The sequence below is a fragment of the Scyliorhinus torazame genome, chromosome 2 (genome assembly GCF_047496885.1).
Source record: "Scyliorhinus torazame isolate Kashiwa2021f chromosome 2, sScyTor2.1, whole genome shotgun sequence".
NCBI classification, from domain to species: domain Eukaryota; kingdom Metazoa; phylum Chordata; class Chondrichthyes; order Carcharhiniformes; family Scyliorhinidae; genus Scyliorhinus; species Scyliorhinus torazame.
In genome coordinates this window covers 317,473,683-317,489,253 of record NC_092708.1, presented here as the reverse complement: position 1 = coordinate 317,489,253, position 15,571 = coordinate 317,473,683, and the positions used below count along the sequence as shown (strand labels likewise).

The 15,571-nt window shown below is 42.2% G+C and overlaps 1 protein-coding gene across 1 annotated transcript in view; it reads left to right on the top strand.

The window, feature by feature from the left end:
* Positions 1-15,571, top strand: part of actr10 (actin related protein 10) — a 60,336-nt gene that overhangs the window by 40,011 nt on the left and 4,754 nt on the right. The window contains exons 3-11 of the mRNA XM_072489414.1: positions 84-166; positions 870-978; positions 3,196-3,303; positions 4,644-4,711; positions 4,817-4,896; positions 11,324-11,359; positions 11,833-11,912; positions 12,004-12,077; positions 14,562-14,643. Coding sequence (XP_072345515.1) covers positions 84-166; positions 870-978; positions 3,196-3,303; positions 4,644-4,711; positions 4,817-4,896; positions 11,324-11,359; positions 11,833-11,912; positions 12,004-12,077; positions 14,562-14,643 — 720 coding nt within the window. The remainder of the gene's footprint in view (positions 1-83; positions 167-869; positions 979-3,195; positions 3,304-4,643; positions 4,712-4,816; positions 4,897-11,323; positions 11,360-11,832; positions 11,913-12,003; positions 12,078-14,561; positions 14,644-15,571) is intronic.

Here is a 15,571-nt window from a genome sequence, read left to right as displayed (position 1 = left end):
TACACAGGACAATGGTTGTAAATTGTAAATCTCCAGATGAACATCTAGAATGCCAGTAAGATGCTTTTGCTTTTTCTTTTCAGACTGTTAAAGTAGTACAATTTAACATCAACACTGAAGAGCTTTATGGGTATTTGAAGGAATTTATTCACATGTTGTACTTCAGGTAGAGTGAATTTTAATATTTTTAATACTGTAATTCAATATTTTAATGCCATTCTACATGCAAAGGAAGATGATATTCCGAACACAATGGAACCTGGATTCAATTTTTCACTTACTTGTTTTTTTAAAATATATTTACATTCCCATACCAATTAGAGCAGACTTGTTCCAAATCCCTACACAATGCTACTCTTGATCTGGCTGCTAGAGCATATTTTATCTTTTAATAAAAATCAGGGTAACATTTCTGAGTTGGGATGGGAGTTGCTGATCTCCTCCCATAATACCATTGACTTTAGCAGAAACACCACAGAGAAATTATGCAAAAGGCCCGTTGTTCTGTTTCTCTGGAATTTGCACTGAAGTTACAGGAGAGTCCAGCCAAAAATTCGTCCCCACTTTTTTTAATGAGTTACAAGAGTTTGCTGTTTGGGAAACAGTGGGTACAAACTTTAATTCAGTCTCCATAGTTCAGCTACAATCATACTACTATTTTCTCTGGAGGGGAAAAATATAAGATTTATAAAATACAATTTTCATTAAAGTTCTGAGCAGAACGTGATTGATCCTTAATTATAAATTACATGCTGATAAGTCTTAAGTAACTTCTAGTTGACTATTTTCTGTTTGTTGATTAATTTCTCTGTCAAAATTTACAAGCAGTTCTAGTTGGCTTAACTTTGTTTGTTTTTCACCCTATACAGACATTTACTGGTAAACCCAAGGGATCGTCGAGTTGTCATTATTGAATCTATTCTATGCCCATCACACTTCAGAGAAACGCTTACTAGAGTGTTCTTTAAACACTTTGAGGTAGGAAGCAATGTAACTCAATGCATTATACAGCAGAGAATAAATACGCTAGATTAACAAACCAAGTGTAATCTAATTGGAAATTAGTTTATATGTTAGCTCAGTGACTGCCCATATAAATCTATTATTATTATTATTACTGGCTTTTTTATTTCTGAAGGGGTTTGATAGTTTGTGGATTTTATAATTTGCCTGAACAGATGTGAAAAGCAGCTGATGTGCAAATGACCTATTTTCATCAAACAGGCTGCTCTTGTGACCAAAGAGCGAATGCTGCAAAATCTTGGTTTCAGATTCCAGCATCCACAGTAATTTGCTTTTAGGCTGCTCTTGTGTACTTCTTACTGGCACGATTTTAGTAGCATTGGAAGAAAACAGAACAGACTACCTACCTTCTCGATTGGAGAAGACTATGTGCATAGTGGGTCACACAGGAGTAAATTAAATTTATCAGAATGGTACCCATCGTACATTCTATTGTTTCATTGAACAATCTGAGAAATGTCTGCGATATTTTTAATTGCAGAACCAGACCAGGTTTGTTAATTCTTTGCCATACCACTAGATGGAGTACCACACCATAATGACCTGCTCTATTTGTGGATGGAATGGGACATAAGAGGAAAGAAAATTGGTTGATGCAGGAATTATCTCCTGGTGAATCTACAAGTATGAACTGTTGGGAAATAGATATTTGAAGTATTACATTTGGATTTTCCACAGTAATTAAAGACCTGGTAGATCATTTCAAATTGGAAATAATGAAGGGATTTGGACTCTGCGATTCCACAGAGTAAGAAAATCCTTGACATGAAATAACCATATGGCATTAAACGATAATTATTGATTTAGAATGTAAACTAACAAAGTTTATTGGAAAATAAAGATTAATACTTTATATTTCATTAGTCAAGGCATGGCACGGTACAAAGGTTCAACGTATGTTGGTTTATCCTTCCCATGGATCCAGAGACTTCTGGAGTCTCCCTTTTTGGTTCCTTGAACCTGGTCTCTTAACTCACAATGTTCTTTGAGATTTTAGCTTAGCCAACTTAACTGTTATAGACATAACTCTTGCATGCGTCCCTTTGCAGATTTAAGACTTCAACTCTAATGTGTCCACCCACAGCTTCCAACCCACCTCAACTGCTGAAGCTACAAAAAGCTGCCTTTCTGAGAGTTCTCGCTCTCTCTCTCTGGTGGAAACACCTTTCTAACAAAGACTGTGGCTTTCCCAAAATGGCGATTGTGCTTTGCTACAAATTTTCCTAAGCTAAACTTTAATTGATTGAACAATTCCTCAGAAACTAAGTGGTTATACATTTCATATTCACACTCAAGGCACCTACCAGGCTTTCGCCCTGGCAATCCTATCTATCACTGATCTCTAATGCTGGGTTCTTACGGAAATCCCTCAGCCTGTGACACATCCATCGACTAGCAATATCCTTATTTCCTAGCAAATGCCCTACTCCTAACTCTTCTTTCAAATGCTGCCAAAGCAAATGTCCTGTGACAAATCCTAGCCCTTGACAAGTTTAAAGACTTCTGTGACGTATCCCATTTTCTATACCCTTTTTGCAGGTAGCTTTGCAACATTTGGCCTGGGTATGTGCACCTGGATCAAAACAACTAATTACTTCCAACCCATATTTGCAACTCTTGACCAATGGGAAGAACACTACTAGCATCCACATAATAATCTAACCTTAATTTTTATTTCTAACCAGAAGTCCTTGGAACATCTAGTCCTTAAACCATTCTCCTGACCAATTAGCTTTGCAACCTTGGCAACCCTTCTAACTGCTAAACTATAACTGGTATGTTTGACTGGGAGCCCTGGAATATCTAGTCCTTAGGCCACCTTCCTGGCCAATCAGTATTATAGCGCTGGCTTCTTTTTAGTGTTAAGTCAGACTTGCTGGAACCCAAATTTATCTAGCTGTAACTTCAGGTCACTCTAAAGAACATGCGTGTTCTTTCTTAAAGCTATACCCCCAATATTTGGCACTTAAAAATGCCAACTTTAGGACTTTCTCAACAACATATATCAAAATTCATGAATCATCCCAATCATACATAGAAATTAAGACTTTTCATCGCTAAGCTTGTATACTGTTCAATTTGAGAATTTAAGCATCATTAATTGCACAAATGAACCAATTGGGTGAAGTCAAACAATAAGTTGTAAGATTTCTTCACTTTATATATTTGTAGGTTCCTTCAGTGCTCTTTGCTCCAAGCCATCTCATGTCTCTTCTGACTCTCGGTATCAATTCTGCTGTGGTATTAGATTGTGGATATACAGAAGCACTAGCATTACCTGTATCCTTTTGAAAATGTGTTTTTATTTTATAAAGAATGAATACGTGCGGGTTACTAAAAACAACTTGTCTAGGTTTTAACCGTCATCAATATAGCATGTGGCGGAAATATTGGTAATAAGTAGTAGCTCAGTTGTAGAAAATTATTTCAAAACACAAACTTGGTGACTGAATTTGATGGATTTATGATAAGGTTTCACAAAGAAGGCCCTCCAATGAGGGCATGCTGTGGATGCGTTTATTCACATTCCGTGCTTTTAGGCTCTGCTGACCACAACCAAAATTGTTTGTTTCATAGATTATCATAGACTTTACAGTGCCGAAGGAGGCCATTCGGCCCATCGAATCTGCACCAGCTCTTGGAAAGAGCACCCTACCCAAGGTCACACCTCCACTTATCCCCATAACCCAGTAACCCCACCCAACACTAAGGGCAATTTATCATGGCCAATCCACCTAACCTGCACATCTTTGGACTGTGGGAGGAAACCGGAGCACCCGGAGGAAACCCACGCACACACTGGGAGGATGTGCAAACTCCGCACAGACAGTGATCCAAGCCGGAATCGAACCTGGGACCCTGGAGCTGTGAAGCAATTGTGCTATCCACAATACTACCGTGCTGCCCTTGACTGTTGTTCATTCCTGTTGAAATGAGTTTAATGTGGCAACAGTTGACTTGATTGCATTTGTAGCATTAATATCTTATTCCTTTGGCTTTTGAATGACTGAAACGTATGCTGTTTCAACTGTTTTGTAGAAAATTAAAAGAAAGTAAAGTATTTTTGGAGGAAAACAATTAGAATAGTTTTAGGCTAAATTATGTAGATCTATAACAAAATCTATACAAATGAGAGATAAAGGGACAGGAGAAGATGATGAGAAGACGGTCAGTCGAAGTAAACCATTTATACACTTGAGTTTTATAATGTAAATAGTTAGGTACCGTATTTGCTTCAAAGCTACAGTGAAAATATTTCTCTTATAGTAATGCTCAGGGAAACTAGAATTTGTCTAAACATGAGGCCTGTGATTTATTTGTAAGAATTAAAATACATTTTTTTTTAAATCCTGTTTTTCTTCCTCCTTTGTTCCCAGTGCATTATATTGGTTCAATAGCGGAGAGAAAGCATGGAAGTCCTATGGACTAGTTGGATTTTGGGTGAGGTAGGAGGGGAGAGCAATAGTCTTGATGAGCCAGGTGGCTGTTTCTGTCCAGGAAGTTGATGGTAAAATGTTCCTTAAAGGGGAAACCACAATGGTATGCAAAGCAATCGAGAAAATGTATGGAGGTGTTATATAGCTTTTTGCCTATTTGAAATTTAACCTTAGCTTTATCAGATTTATGAAGGAATTCCTATCTTGAGTGCTTGGGAAGCACTTCCACTGGGAGGAAAGTCCATCCACATGTAAGGATTTAAAATATGTAACTTCTGCACATCTATTGATATTTTAATATTTGACCTACTTAAAGATTGAAGTGGAAAAAATCCAACATGTTTTTATTACTGAAGGGAGTTACAGTCACGGTTATTAGAAGAATGCAGTGTGGACACAGGGACTAAGACTGGAGAAGGCTTGGCATCTGTGATGAGTAAGGATTGACATACCAATGTTTTAATATATTGCATGTGTACAGATATTTCGTGGCACTCCCATCAATAATTTCTCTATTTTTATAAAAACCGAAGCAATACATTTCTAGACAGCTCTATCTGGTTTCAAAATACTTTACATCCAAAGAAATACCCTTTGTGCTGAAGTTCTAGTTATTTATGCACATTGGTTGAAACCTGAAATAGTAAAAATGTTCATTTAACAAATAATTTGAATGTATTAGATTTTTAGAAGTATCCAGTAGAAAGTTTTTAAAACAGTATTTTTATTGAAATGTTTAAAGTTTCATATCAAATAATTTACAAAACGCAACAGTACCAGCACAGATATCAGAAAAAATACAAGCAACAACTGTAACAGGAAGCCCAAAAACAGAAATGCCACCCAGAACAACCCCCCCACTAACAACTAACAGTGGGGGCAACACGGTGGCTCAGTGGTTAGCATTGCTGCCTCACGGCGCCGAGGTCCCAGGTTCGATCCCGGCTCTGGGTCACTGTCTGTGTGGAGTTTGCACATTCTCCCCATGTTTGCGTGGGTTTCGCCCCCACATCCCAAAAGATGTGCAGGGTAGGTGGATTGGCCACCCTAAATTGCCCCTTAATTGGAAAAAATGAATTGGGTACTCTAAATTTATTTTTTAAAAAGAAGATAAAGAAAAAAAAAATAACTAACAGTGACCAGATCTTTAAAGTACAAAACAAACGTCTACCATTCATGATAGAACCCATCAATCGACCCCTTCATTGTGAACTTGACTGTCTCAAGGTACAACAATTCCAACAAATCACCGAGCCATGCTTTGGTACTGGGTGGGGTCGCCTGCCTCCAGCTCAGCAGTATCCGTTGCAGGGCCATTCGCCTCCACCCCCGTCCTCATTTCCAGTTGGTCCGACACCCCTAATACAGCAACTAACAGACAGGGCTCTAAGACAATATTCAGATTCCCGATATAGTGCGGAAAAGGGACCCCAAAAGCCCACCAGCTTGGGACAGGACCAGAACATGTGTGTATGGTGAGCAGGCCTTCTCAAGCACTGCTCATACTTATCCTCGACTCAACCTGGCCCTAAGCACCACCGTTAGCTGTATCAAGCTCAACCTCGTGCAAGATGTCCCTATGAAGGGACTCATTCCATACCTCCTCCAAAATGTGTCCCAGCTCCTTCTCCCACCTGGCCTTCACCTCATCCACTAAAAGCTGCTCTTCCCACATGATCCAACCATACATCCCAGACTTTGCATACAAGAGTATCCTTTCCAGCAAGGTAGACGGTGGTGCCTCCGGGGAAAGTTGGAAATGCCCACCGAACAAAGTCCTGCCCCTGGTAATATTGGAACCTGTCCAGTCCCCCAACCCCTGCTTTTTTCTTCAACTCCCCCAGCTCACAAACCGCCCTTCCGAAAACAATTCCCTCACACTCTCCAGCCCCTTGTCTTTCCACCCGTGTAACATCCAATTTCGCCGGCCCAAACAAGTAGTTCCTGTAGATTAGGGCTTAAAATGCTGACGGAGTTGCTGCCATTTTTCAGCATGGAGACCACTACCAGATTCATAGAATATTTTACTGGCAGAAATGGCAGGGATGCTGTCACCAGGGCATCCAGACCTGTCCCTCTACATACCTCCGACTCCTTCTGTACCCAACTAACCTCCTGATCCCCAACCCTGTAATAGGCCGCCCAGTAATAGTACAATAAATTAGGCAGTGCCAACCCACCCACCAGCCTTTCCCTCTGCAGGACCTCTCCCCGTCAAATGAAGCCTGTTATGAGCCGCTCCATTTTCCCCCAAAAAACGACTTCGGCAGAAAAGCTGGGAGGCATTGAAATAAGAACGCAAATTGTGGCAAAATGTTCATCTTAATAGATTGAACTTGGCCTGCCAGCGACAGTGGAAGGCTGTCCCACCTCTGCAAGTTCGCTGTAACCCTGCTCGCCAAACTTGTAAAATTCAGTTTGCGAAGTCACATCCAATCCCAGGCAACCTGAACCCCCAAATAACGAAAATTGGTCCCCATCAGACAGAATGGCAATCTCCCTAACCCAGCACCTCCCCTCTGAGGGCTAACCACAAAATATTCACTCTTCCCAACATATGGTTTATATCCTGAAAAGGAACGGAACCACTGCAATATTCCCATTATTTCCCCTGTGCTCTACTCCACCCCTCCCAATTTCTCGCCACTTTTCCGAGGCCTTCAATGCAATCACCAATGGTTCGATTGCCAACGTGAACAACAGAGGGGACATGGGGCATCCCTGCCTCGTCCCCCTGTATAGCCTGAATGACCCCAAATTCATGTTGTGTTCAAACACTAGCCACCAGCCCTTCATATAGTAGCAGGACCAATCCCAAACCGAGAACAAGTAACTCCATTAGGCCCTATGAAACGCCTTTTCGGGGTCCAGAGACACAATAGCCTCCAGTTCTGGTCCCACCATCGGAGAAAGAACTATAAATAACCATCTCACATTCGATGACAGTTTTCAGTTTTCTGCCCCTCACAAACTTTATCTGCTCTCTTCCCCCTCTCCCACCCACCACCTCTGGGAGGCAGGGCTCCAACCTCAACACTAATATTTTAGCCAAATGTTTTGCATCCATGTTGAGCAGAGAGATTGGGTGGTATGATGCACACTCTGTGGGGTCCTTGTCCTTCAGAAGAAGGGAGATGGAAGCCTACCTCAACGGCTCTAGAAGGAAACCCCGCGTCACTGAGTCATTAAACATCCCCAGCTCAATGGGGCCAGTTGGTCTGTGAACGTCTTGTAAAATTCTCCCAGGAACCCATCAGGCCTCGATGCCTTCCCAACCTGCATCTTGCCCAGACCTCTGCGGATCTCCTCCAACCCCAATGGCGCCTCCAATGTTTCCCGGACCTGTCCCCCACCTGAGGAAACTCCATGCCCTCCAAAAACTCAACCATCCATCTCCTGCTCATCCTCTTAACGACTCTGACCTGTAAGGCCCTTCATAAAAGGAACTAAACATCTTAATAATTTTCTTTGGGGTAGAGACCAATCCACCTCCAGATCGCCGCACCTGCACAATCTCCCTGGCAACCTCTTGCTTCCTTAGCTGATGTGCGAACAGTCGGCTAGCCTTTTCCCCATACTTGTAGAACCCTCAAGAGTATTGAAAGTCAGAGAGATCTAGGTGTACAGGTCCACAGGTCACTGAAAGGGGCAACACAGGTGGAGAAGGTAGTCAAGAAGGCATACGGCATGCTTGCCTTCATTGGCCGGGGCATTGAGTATAAGAATTGGCAAGTCATGTTGCAGCTGTATAGAACCTTAGTTAGGCCACACTTGGAGTATAGTGTTCAATTCTGGTCGCCACACTACCAGAAGGATGTGGAGGCTTTAGAGAGGGTGCAGAAGAGATTTACCAGAATGTTGCCTGGTATGGAGGGCATTAGCTATGAGGAGCGGTTGAATAAACTCGGTTTGTTCTCACTGGAACAACGGAGGTTGAGGGGCGACCTGATAGAGGTCTACAAAATTATGAGGGGCATAGTCAGAGGCTTTTCCCCAGGGTAGAGGGATCAATTACTAGGGGGCATAGGTTTAAGGTGAGAGGGGCAAGGTTTAGAGTAGATGTACGAGGCAAGCTTTTTACGCAGAGGGTAGTGGGTGCCTGGAACTCGCTACCGGAGGAGGTGGTGGAAGCAGGGACGATAGTGACATTTAAGGGGCATCTTGACAAATACATGAATAGGATTGGAATAGAGGGATATGGACCCAGGAAGTGTAGAAGATTGTAGTTTAGTCGGGTAGCATGGTCGGCACGGGCTTGGAGGGCCGAAGGGCCTGTTCCTGTGCTGTACATTTCTTTGTTCTTTGTACACCATCCCCTTTAAGCGCCGCAGCTGTAGCACCACCTGACCTTGGACAGTAAGTCAAACTGCATTTGCAGCTTCCCGCATGTCAATACTCTGGCATTGAGTCACTCGCATGCTCCCTGTCCACACCCAGAATTTTATCCACAATCTCCTGGACAGTCCCACCTGTTCTCCCTATCCATATACTACTTGTACGAGATGCCCCCCCCCCCCCCCCCCCCCCCCCCTAATCACTGCCTTTAATGCCTCCCACACTGTAGACAGAGAGACCATTCCATTCAAGGTAGTTCTTTATGGCCCCCAAAATCTTCGTATAGAATCCGAGATCTGATAATAGACCCACATCCAGCCTCCAACCCGCGTGCTGAGCTTGGCCTCCCTCCAACATTAAGTCCACCAGATGCGGCTGAAATGAGCACCGCTGAGTACTCTGCACTTTCACCCCAGGTAGCAAGGTCCTAACCACAACAAAAATAACGATACATGAATACAATTTGTGTACCGGCGATAAAAATGAAAACTCCTTTTCCCCCTGGTGCATAAACCATGGATTGGCCCCTCTTGTCTCTTCTATAAATGCTGTTAACACCTTCACCAGCCCCGAAGGGACCAGTGATTGGGCCTGGAGAGATCCAACTTTGCATCCAAAGTGCAATTGAATTCCCCCCGCCCGCCAAGTCAACAAGCGTCCCCTAAACTTGACGTCCCAATTCGGCACTGCCCCCCCCCCCCCGATCAATGTACTGTGACTATCACATTACCGGGCCACCACCACAACTGCCTGAAAACGAACCCTCCTGCTAATCAGAATCGCCATCCCCCCAGTGCCCCACTGGCAAACCCTGAGTGAAAAGTCTGACTCACCCAGGCTTTCCACAACCTGACCTGATCCCAGACCGGCAGGTGAGTTTCCTGTAGGAACACCACATCGGCCCCCAGCTCTTTTTAATGGGCCTCCCCCTCAAGTCAGCCATTTGCACTGGAGTGCAATATCCCTACCCTGGGTCCCAGGCCCATCTAAGATGGTCACCAGCCCCACCCACCAGGTGAGACAAAGAAAAGCCCCTGGTCACTCTGTTCATCTTCCAGGCTCCAGGCCCACAGACTGCCTGGTGCCACATCATCATCCTCTCTCTCTCTCCCCCCCCCCCCCCCCCCCCCCCCCCCCACACACACACACACAACCCCACAAACACAAAACTATAGCTCGACCTTGCCTCCCTCCCAACCTGGCCCAACAAGTCGCACTCTCTCTCTCTTCCCTCCCACCCCCCCTCTTCACTCCCATTTGCTAGCCTCCCTTCTGCCCATCACCAGCAAAATTGCTCCCAAACAGGATCCATATAACATATACCCTCAAACAGCCAATACTCCCCTGCTCTCCCCCCCCCCCCCCCCCCGACCCGTACCCAAATCCCAACAAGATCAGCAAACCTCTCTTTCCTCCAAGAGAAAAAAAGCAAAGAAACACATACCAATCCCCTTTTACAACCAATTCCTTCCCCCAAAAGAGCAAAAATTAAAGTGATTAAAAACAGCAACATAGCTTACATCATGCAAACACCACCTCTCCCTTTATACAGAGTCCAAAATAGTCCTCTTCGCAGTGGTCCCAACTACTACTTTCGGATGAAGGCCTCCACTTACTCCAGCTTGTCAACAAGTGATGATTCTAATGGCTCATTTGGTCTTGTCTTTTGCCTGAGTGCCCGATGTGCTCTGTCCAATTCCAGAGGTGGGAACACTTCATCCCCTCCCACCAGCCGAGAAAACATTTTGGAGAAATACTGGGCTGGCTTCGGATCCTCCTTTCCTTCTGGCAGCCCCACCAACCTGAGATTAACCACCGTGACTCGTGACCTACTCTCAAGGTCCTCCACTTTAGGTCTCGGGCCTTAATTGCCTTCCGCCATCTGCAGCAACTCTACCTCCATCCAGGCAAACCGATCCTCATGCCTCAGCAAGGCCTCCTCCACCCCTTTTAGCGGCTCATCTTGTGCCTTCACCACATTCAAAGTTCACACCAACTGTTCACAGATCGGGCCCAAAACCTCTTCAATAGTGGCTTTAAAAGATTCCTTAAATTTCTGGCCCTGCCACTCGAACTGCCTGTCCGTTTGTTTGCTGAACGTCTGAAGCTCCTGTGCCATTACCACTGCCAACGTGTATAATGTAATGGGTGCGATGGCCATCTTCCCTCTTTCACCTTCTTTCGACGGGCTTCCCCCCCCCCCCCCCCCCCAAGCCTTTTTAATATTGAGCTTCTTTTTGTCGACTATTTCGACATACCCCCGTCTGGAGATAGTTCACCTACTCAACTCACTGGGTTTGGGCAGCAAAACACGCCCCCCCCCCCCCCCCAAAAAAAAAAACGGGTAAAAGGGATCAAATACCAAGACCTTGCCTGGAGCCACTTTTTATGCATCTTGTCTTTACATGACCATCATCGGAAGTCCATCTAGTAGCAAGTTAATTAGATAATTTACTTTTGGTATTTACATTTTTATAATGTAATATTGTGTGGTCTGTGCTCTTAACATTCTCAATTTGTTTAAACAGGCTCACTTCCAGAAGAAACTCTGGAGGATATCAAAGGTAAGAACTATCTTGCATGATTCTTTCTTGTTAATGATGATTTATGTAGCAAATGCATTTGCCTATCAAATAAAGTACAAATGTTGTAATTCTAGAATAAATACAGAAAATGTTGAAATATAATTTTTCAGATTGGTTATCTGAAACAGCAAGGTTTCTGGTGTAACCTTTGACTGGTTTAATCTGAATTATTTTCAAAGAGTATGTGCAGTTTATATCTGTTCAGAATCTTGCTACCAGGACCAACAAGCTTTCCATTTTCTTTCAAACTGAAATAACTTGACAGCACATTGATAAGAAATCTGGACATGCATAAGGTACATGGAAGTGAAATGCCTAGTGAAAATTAGGATGAAGCATGAGAAAAGTTACCAATATTAAACTGTGTTGAATAAGCATTCATCTGATTGAAACCTGTGTAGTTGTGATTTTTAGAAGAATTTAAGCTTCCTTTTTTAAATTGTGCTTTTCAGTTCGGACTTGCTTTGTGAGTGATCTTCAGCGGGGACTGAAAATTCAAGCTGCCAAGTTTAACATTGATGGAAAATCTGAGGTCAGCATTAATTACTGGTGAATCAAATTGACTTAATCAAGTTGCAAAGTCAGAGGTGCATAGTAATTTAATATTTAATATTTATTTATAGCGCCCTCAAAAACCTCCAGATGTGGCATACCCTCTAGATGGCGAGAGGATCTTGCATATCAACGGATCAATCAGGTTGGATCACTTGTATAAACAGTATAAATTAAACTGCATCATAACTGAGTTGTGCTAAAAAGAATGGCATATTATGTTGAAGTTGTCATGTGAATGTCCCTTTAAGAAAGGTTTTTGTCTTCTCACATGGCTTCACTGATGTCATTGTGTGGGTGGAGCTGAGCTGTGGCTCTGAGTTTTACTTTCGCTTTGAGGTTGGACTGGTTTTGAACTGCACAGGTTGAAAGAAGTGTCTCTACATTTTAAAAGCTGTTTCCAGACTGCTTGGTAACTTAAAAGAGATAATTGCTTTCTGGAAAGAATTCAAACCTGCTGTTTGAAAAGGGGAACAGCGTATCAATGACAAGTCTCATACCAGTAACAATGCTGTGTGCTGGGCCACGCCTTTGAAAATGTGTTTCTGGTTTCACTTGGATTTTGTTATTGAATTGGAACAGTTAAGGGGGAATTCATTAAGGGTTATACATAGATTACTGTAGCTGTGTGGGGTCTTTATGTTTGCAGTTGATAAAAATTCTTACTGTGTGTTTATACAAATGTTAACAAATTCGTTAAAGCTTGTTTTTTGATTAAAAGTGCCTAAGCGGTCTGTTGAATAACACCTGAAAGGAAGGCTCTTGTGCTCATCTTAGCTAAATTCAACAAACAGTTTTCTAAAACCTGGCCCATAACAAAATAGTAAATGAAGTTGTTAACTGCAGCTTCCCCACTTAGTGTGGGCTTGGTTTCAACCGTTGTGTAATTTGGAGGCAACAAAGGAAAAACAGAGGGGACAATCAGGCAGTTGTCATGCATTTTCTACCTTCTGACTGATACATCCACTTAGAAACCCTTCTATTGGCATTTAGTGGAAGGTTTTCAGTTGAGAAACCATCCGTATCCGCTTGTGAAGAATATAGACAAGGCAGATTAGTGGAAAATGGACATAAGTAACCAATGGAAAAAAGTAAATCAGCTGCAATGGGGAAATAAAAAATGGGTAAATCTTGTTCCCTGACTGGTTTTGTGCATTTAAAAAAATGTCCGGTGTGCCGCTGAGCCATGAAGAATGGGGAAATCTTGGATTTATTCCATGGTTTGTGCTGAATTAGATAATCTTTTCTTGGATGATGGTGATGATGGGACTGCTGCATTTAGTTTCAATATAATAAGCCAGGATAGGGTAGAGAGGTTTGCAGACAATGAATCAGGGGAGGAAATCTCCTGTCCTTGTATTGCCTGGCCTACGTATGATCCAGATCCATAACAGTGTGACCCTTAACTGCTCTCTGAAATGGCCTAGCTAGCCACTCAGTTATATCTAGCCATTACATTGGCAAAAAAGCACTGTGTGTGTACGAATACCACATGGACTACAGTGGTTTGAGAAGGTACCTCGTTCTCGAGGACAGTTAGAGATAAGGAACAAATGTTGGCTGTACCAGCATCGTTCACATCCCAAAGTGTGCAAAAGTCAGAGTAAGCAAGCAAATACTGAAACAAGATGAATACGAGTATAAATTCTTCCAAGCTAAATATTTCTCTATCTCTCAATGCAGTAGACTTATTTTCTTCACTGTACTCCGTGTCAGGTCGAAAATATACAAGTGACCAGAATTAGTTGCTAGAACTCAAATAGTCACGTGGTGAAAGATAAATACTAGAGCCTAGTCTTCTTACATTTATGATGTGGAGATGCTGGTGTTGGACTGGGGTGAGCACAGTACGAAGTCTTACAACACCAGGTTAAAGTCCAACAGGTTTGTTTCGATGTCACTAGCTTTCGGAGTGCTGCTCCTTCCTCACCTGAGGCAGGAGCAGTGCTCCGAAAGTTAGTGACATCGAAACAAACCTGTTGGACTTTAACCTGGTGTTGTAAGACTTCGTACTGTTCTTACATTTAAGTTTTTATTTATAGAGATGCACATTACATATTGTGCACCTCCAACCAACAACTATACTTTCAGCCAGTTCCTATATCTATGTTCACAGGTGAATCCCCAATTAATGCTAACCACTGAACACAATTAATCCCAAATTGATATATAATTAACATCAGTTATCAAGTATTGGTGTTTCAGCATATTAAATGTGGATTTGAAGGAAACTGGAAAACTTGCTTTGCATTTCACGGAAAAAATACCACTGTTATCTGCAGCGATTGATGTAAAGCTGTACGGTGACCTTGTCAACAAAATGTAGAAATTGTTTCAATCAAATTTTATTTAAAGGTGACTAATAATTTTTATAAGTGTGTTGAAGCAAACTATCATAGTGAACTTGGGAACTTTGTTAACTTACAGCCAACTAATGTGTCTTGCCCACGCACATACTCCTGTCATCAAGATTTCACATTTAAGTTGAGTAATAATGTATCCTGGGTCTACGTTGGTACATTGACTTTTAAATTAGTTGCTTGTGACAGTTATTGTGATAGTTTGTGACGGTTAATCAACAAAGTGATTTAATTGAAATTTCAGTTCAGGGATTTTTTCAAATTTACAGAGATTCTGTAATCGAAATTCTCTTTGAACAAGATAATGAAGAGAAGTCAATTGCCACCTTAATCCTTGACTCTCTGTTACAGGTAAGATGGTTTGCGCTAAATTTGATGGATTTATTATTTTAAAAACCTGGTTATTCTCTTTGGATACAACATTATAGTTTGCCATTGAATGTGTGAAAGTGACCCAGAATTAAAATACTGTTTTATGGGGTGGCACGGTAGTGCAGTGGTTAGCACTGCTGCCTCACAGCACCGAGGACCCGTGTTCGATCCCGGCCCCGGGACACTGTCCGTATGGAGTTTACACATTCTCTCCATGTCTGCGTGGGTCTCATCCCCACAACCCAAAGATGTGCAGGCTAAGTGGATTGATCATGCTAAATTGCCCGTCAATTGGGGAAAAATAATTGGGTATTCTAAACTTATTTACAAAAATACTGTTTTATCACCATGGTACTCATATTTAGCTATCGCTTCATGGCACAGGTATATTTACGTATAACTTTAGTGGTAGTGTAGTCCAGTAGTAGTTTTAATACCTCTGTTTAATTAAGTTGAGTTAAAGCCTCACTTGAGCGCACAATCTAGGTTGATGCTTCATACAGTACTAATGGGATACTGTATTGTCAGGTAGTATTCTTCAGATCAAGGCCCTATTCAAGTGGATAAAAATAATTCCAGGACAGTATTTGAAGAGAAGCAGGGAGCTTTTTCAGTGTCCTACTCAATATGAATTCCTAAACTGTACCGACGTACAGTGAAAAGTATTTTTCTGCGAGCAGCTCAACAGATCGTTAAGTACATGAAAAGAAAATACATAATAGGGCAACACCAGGTAAAAAAGAAAGATTAGCAATAATGTTAGTCTTAGAATTAAATTTTAAAAGATTAGAACGATTATAAGATAAGTAAAAAGAGGATCTGTTAGGGAGAGCTCGCAGAGAGTCGCCACGCTCTGGCACCATCTTGCTGCAGAATTATCTTAACTTGTCTACAAAATAACATCAAA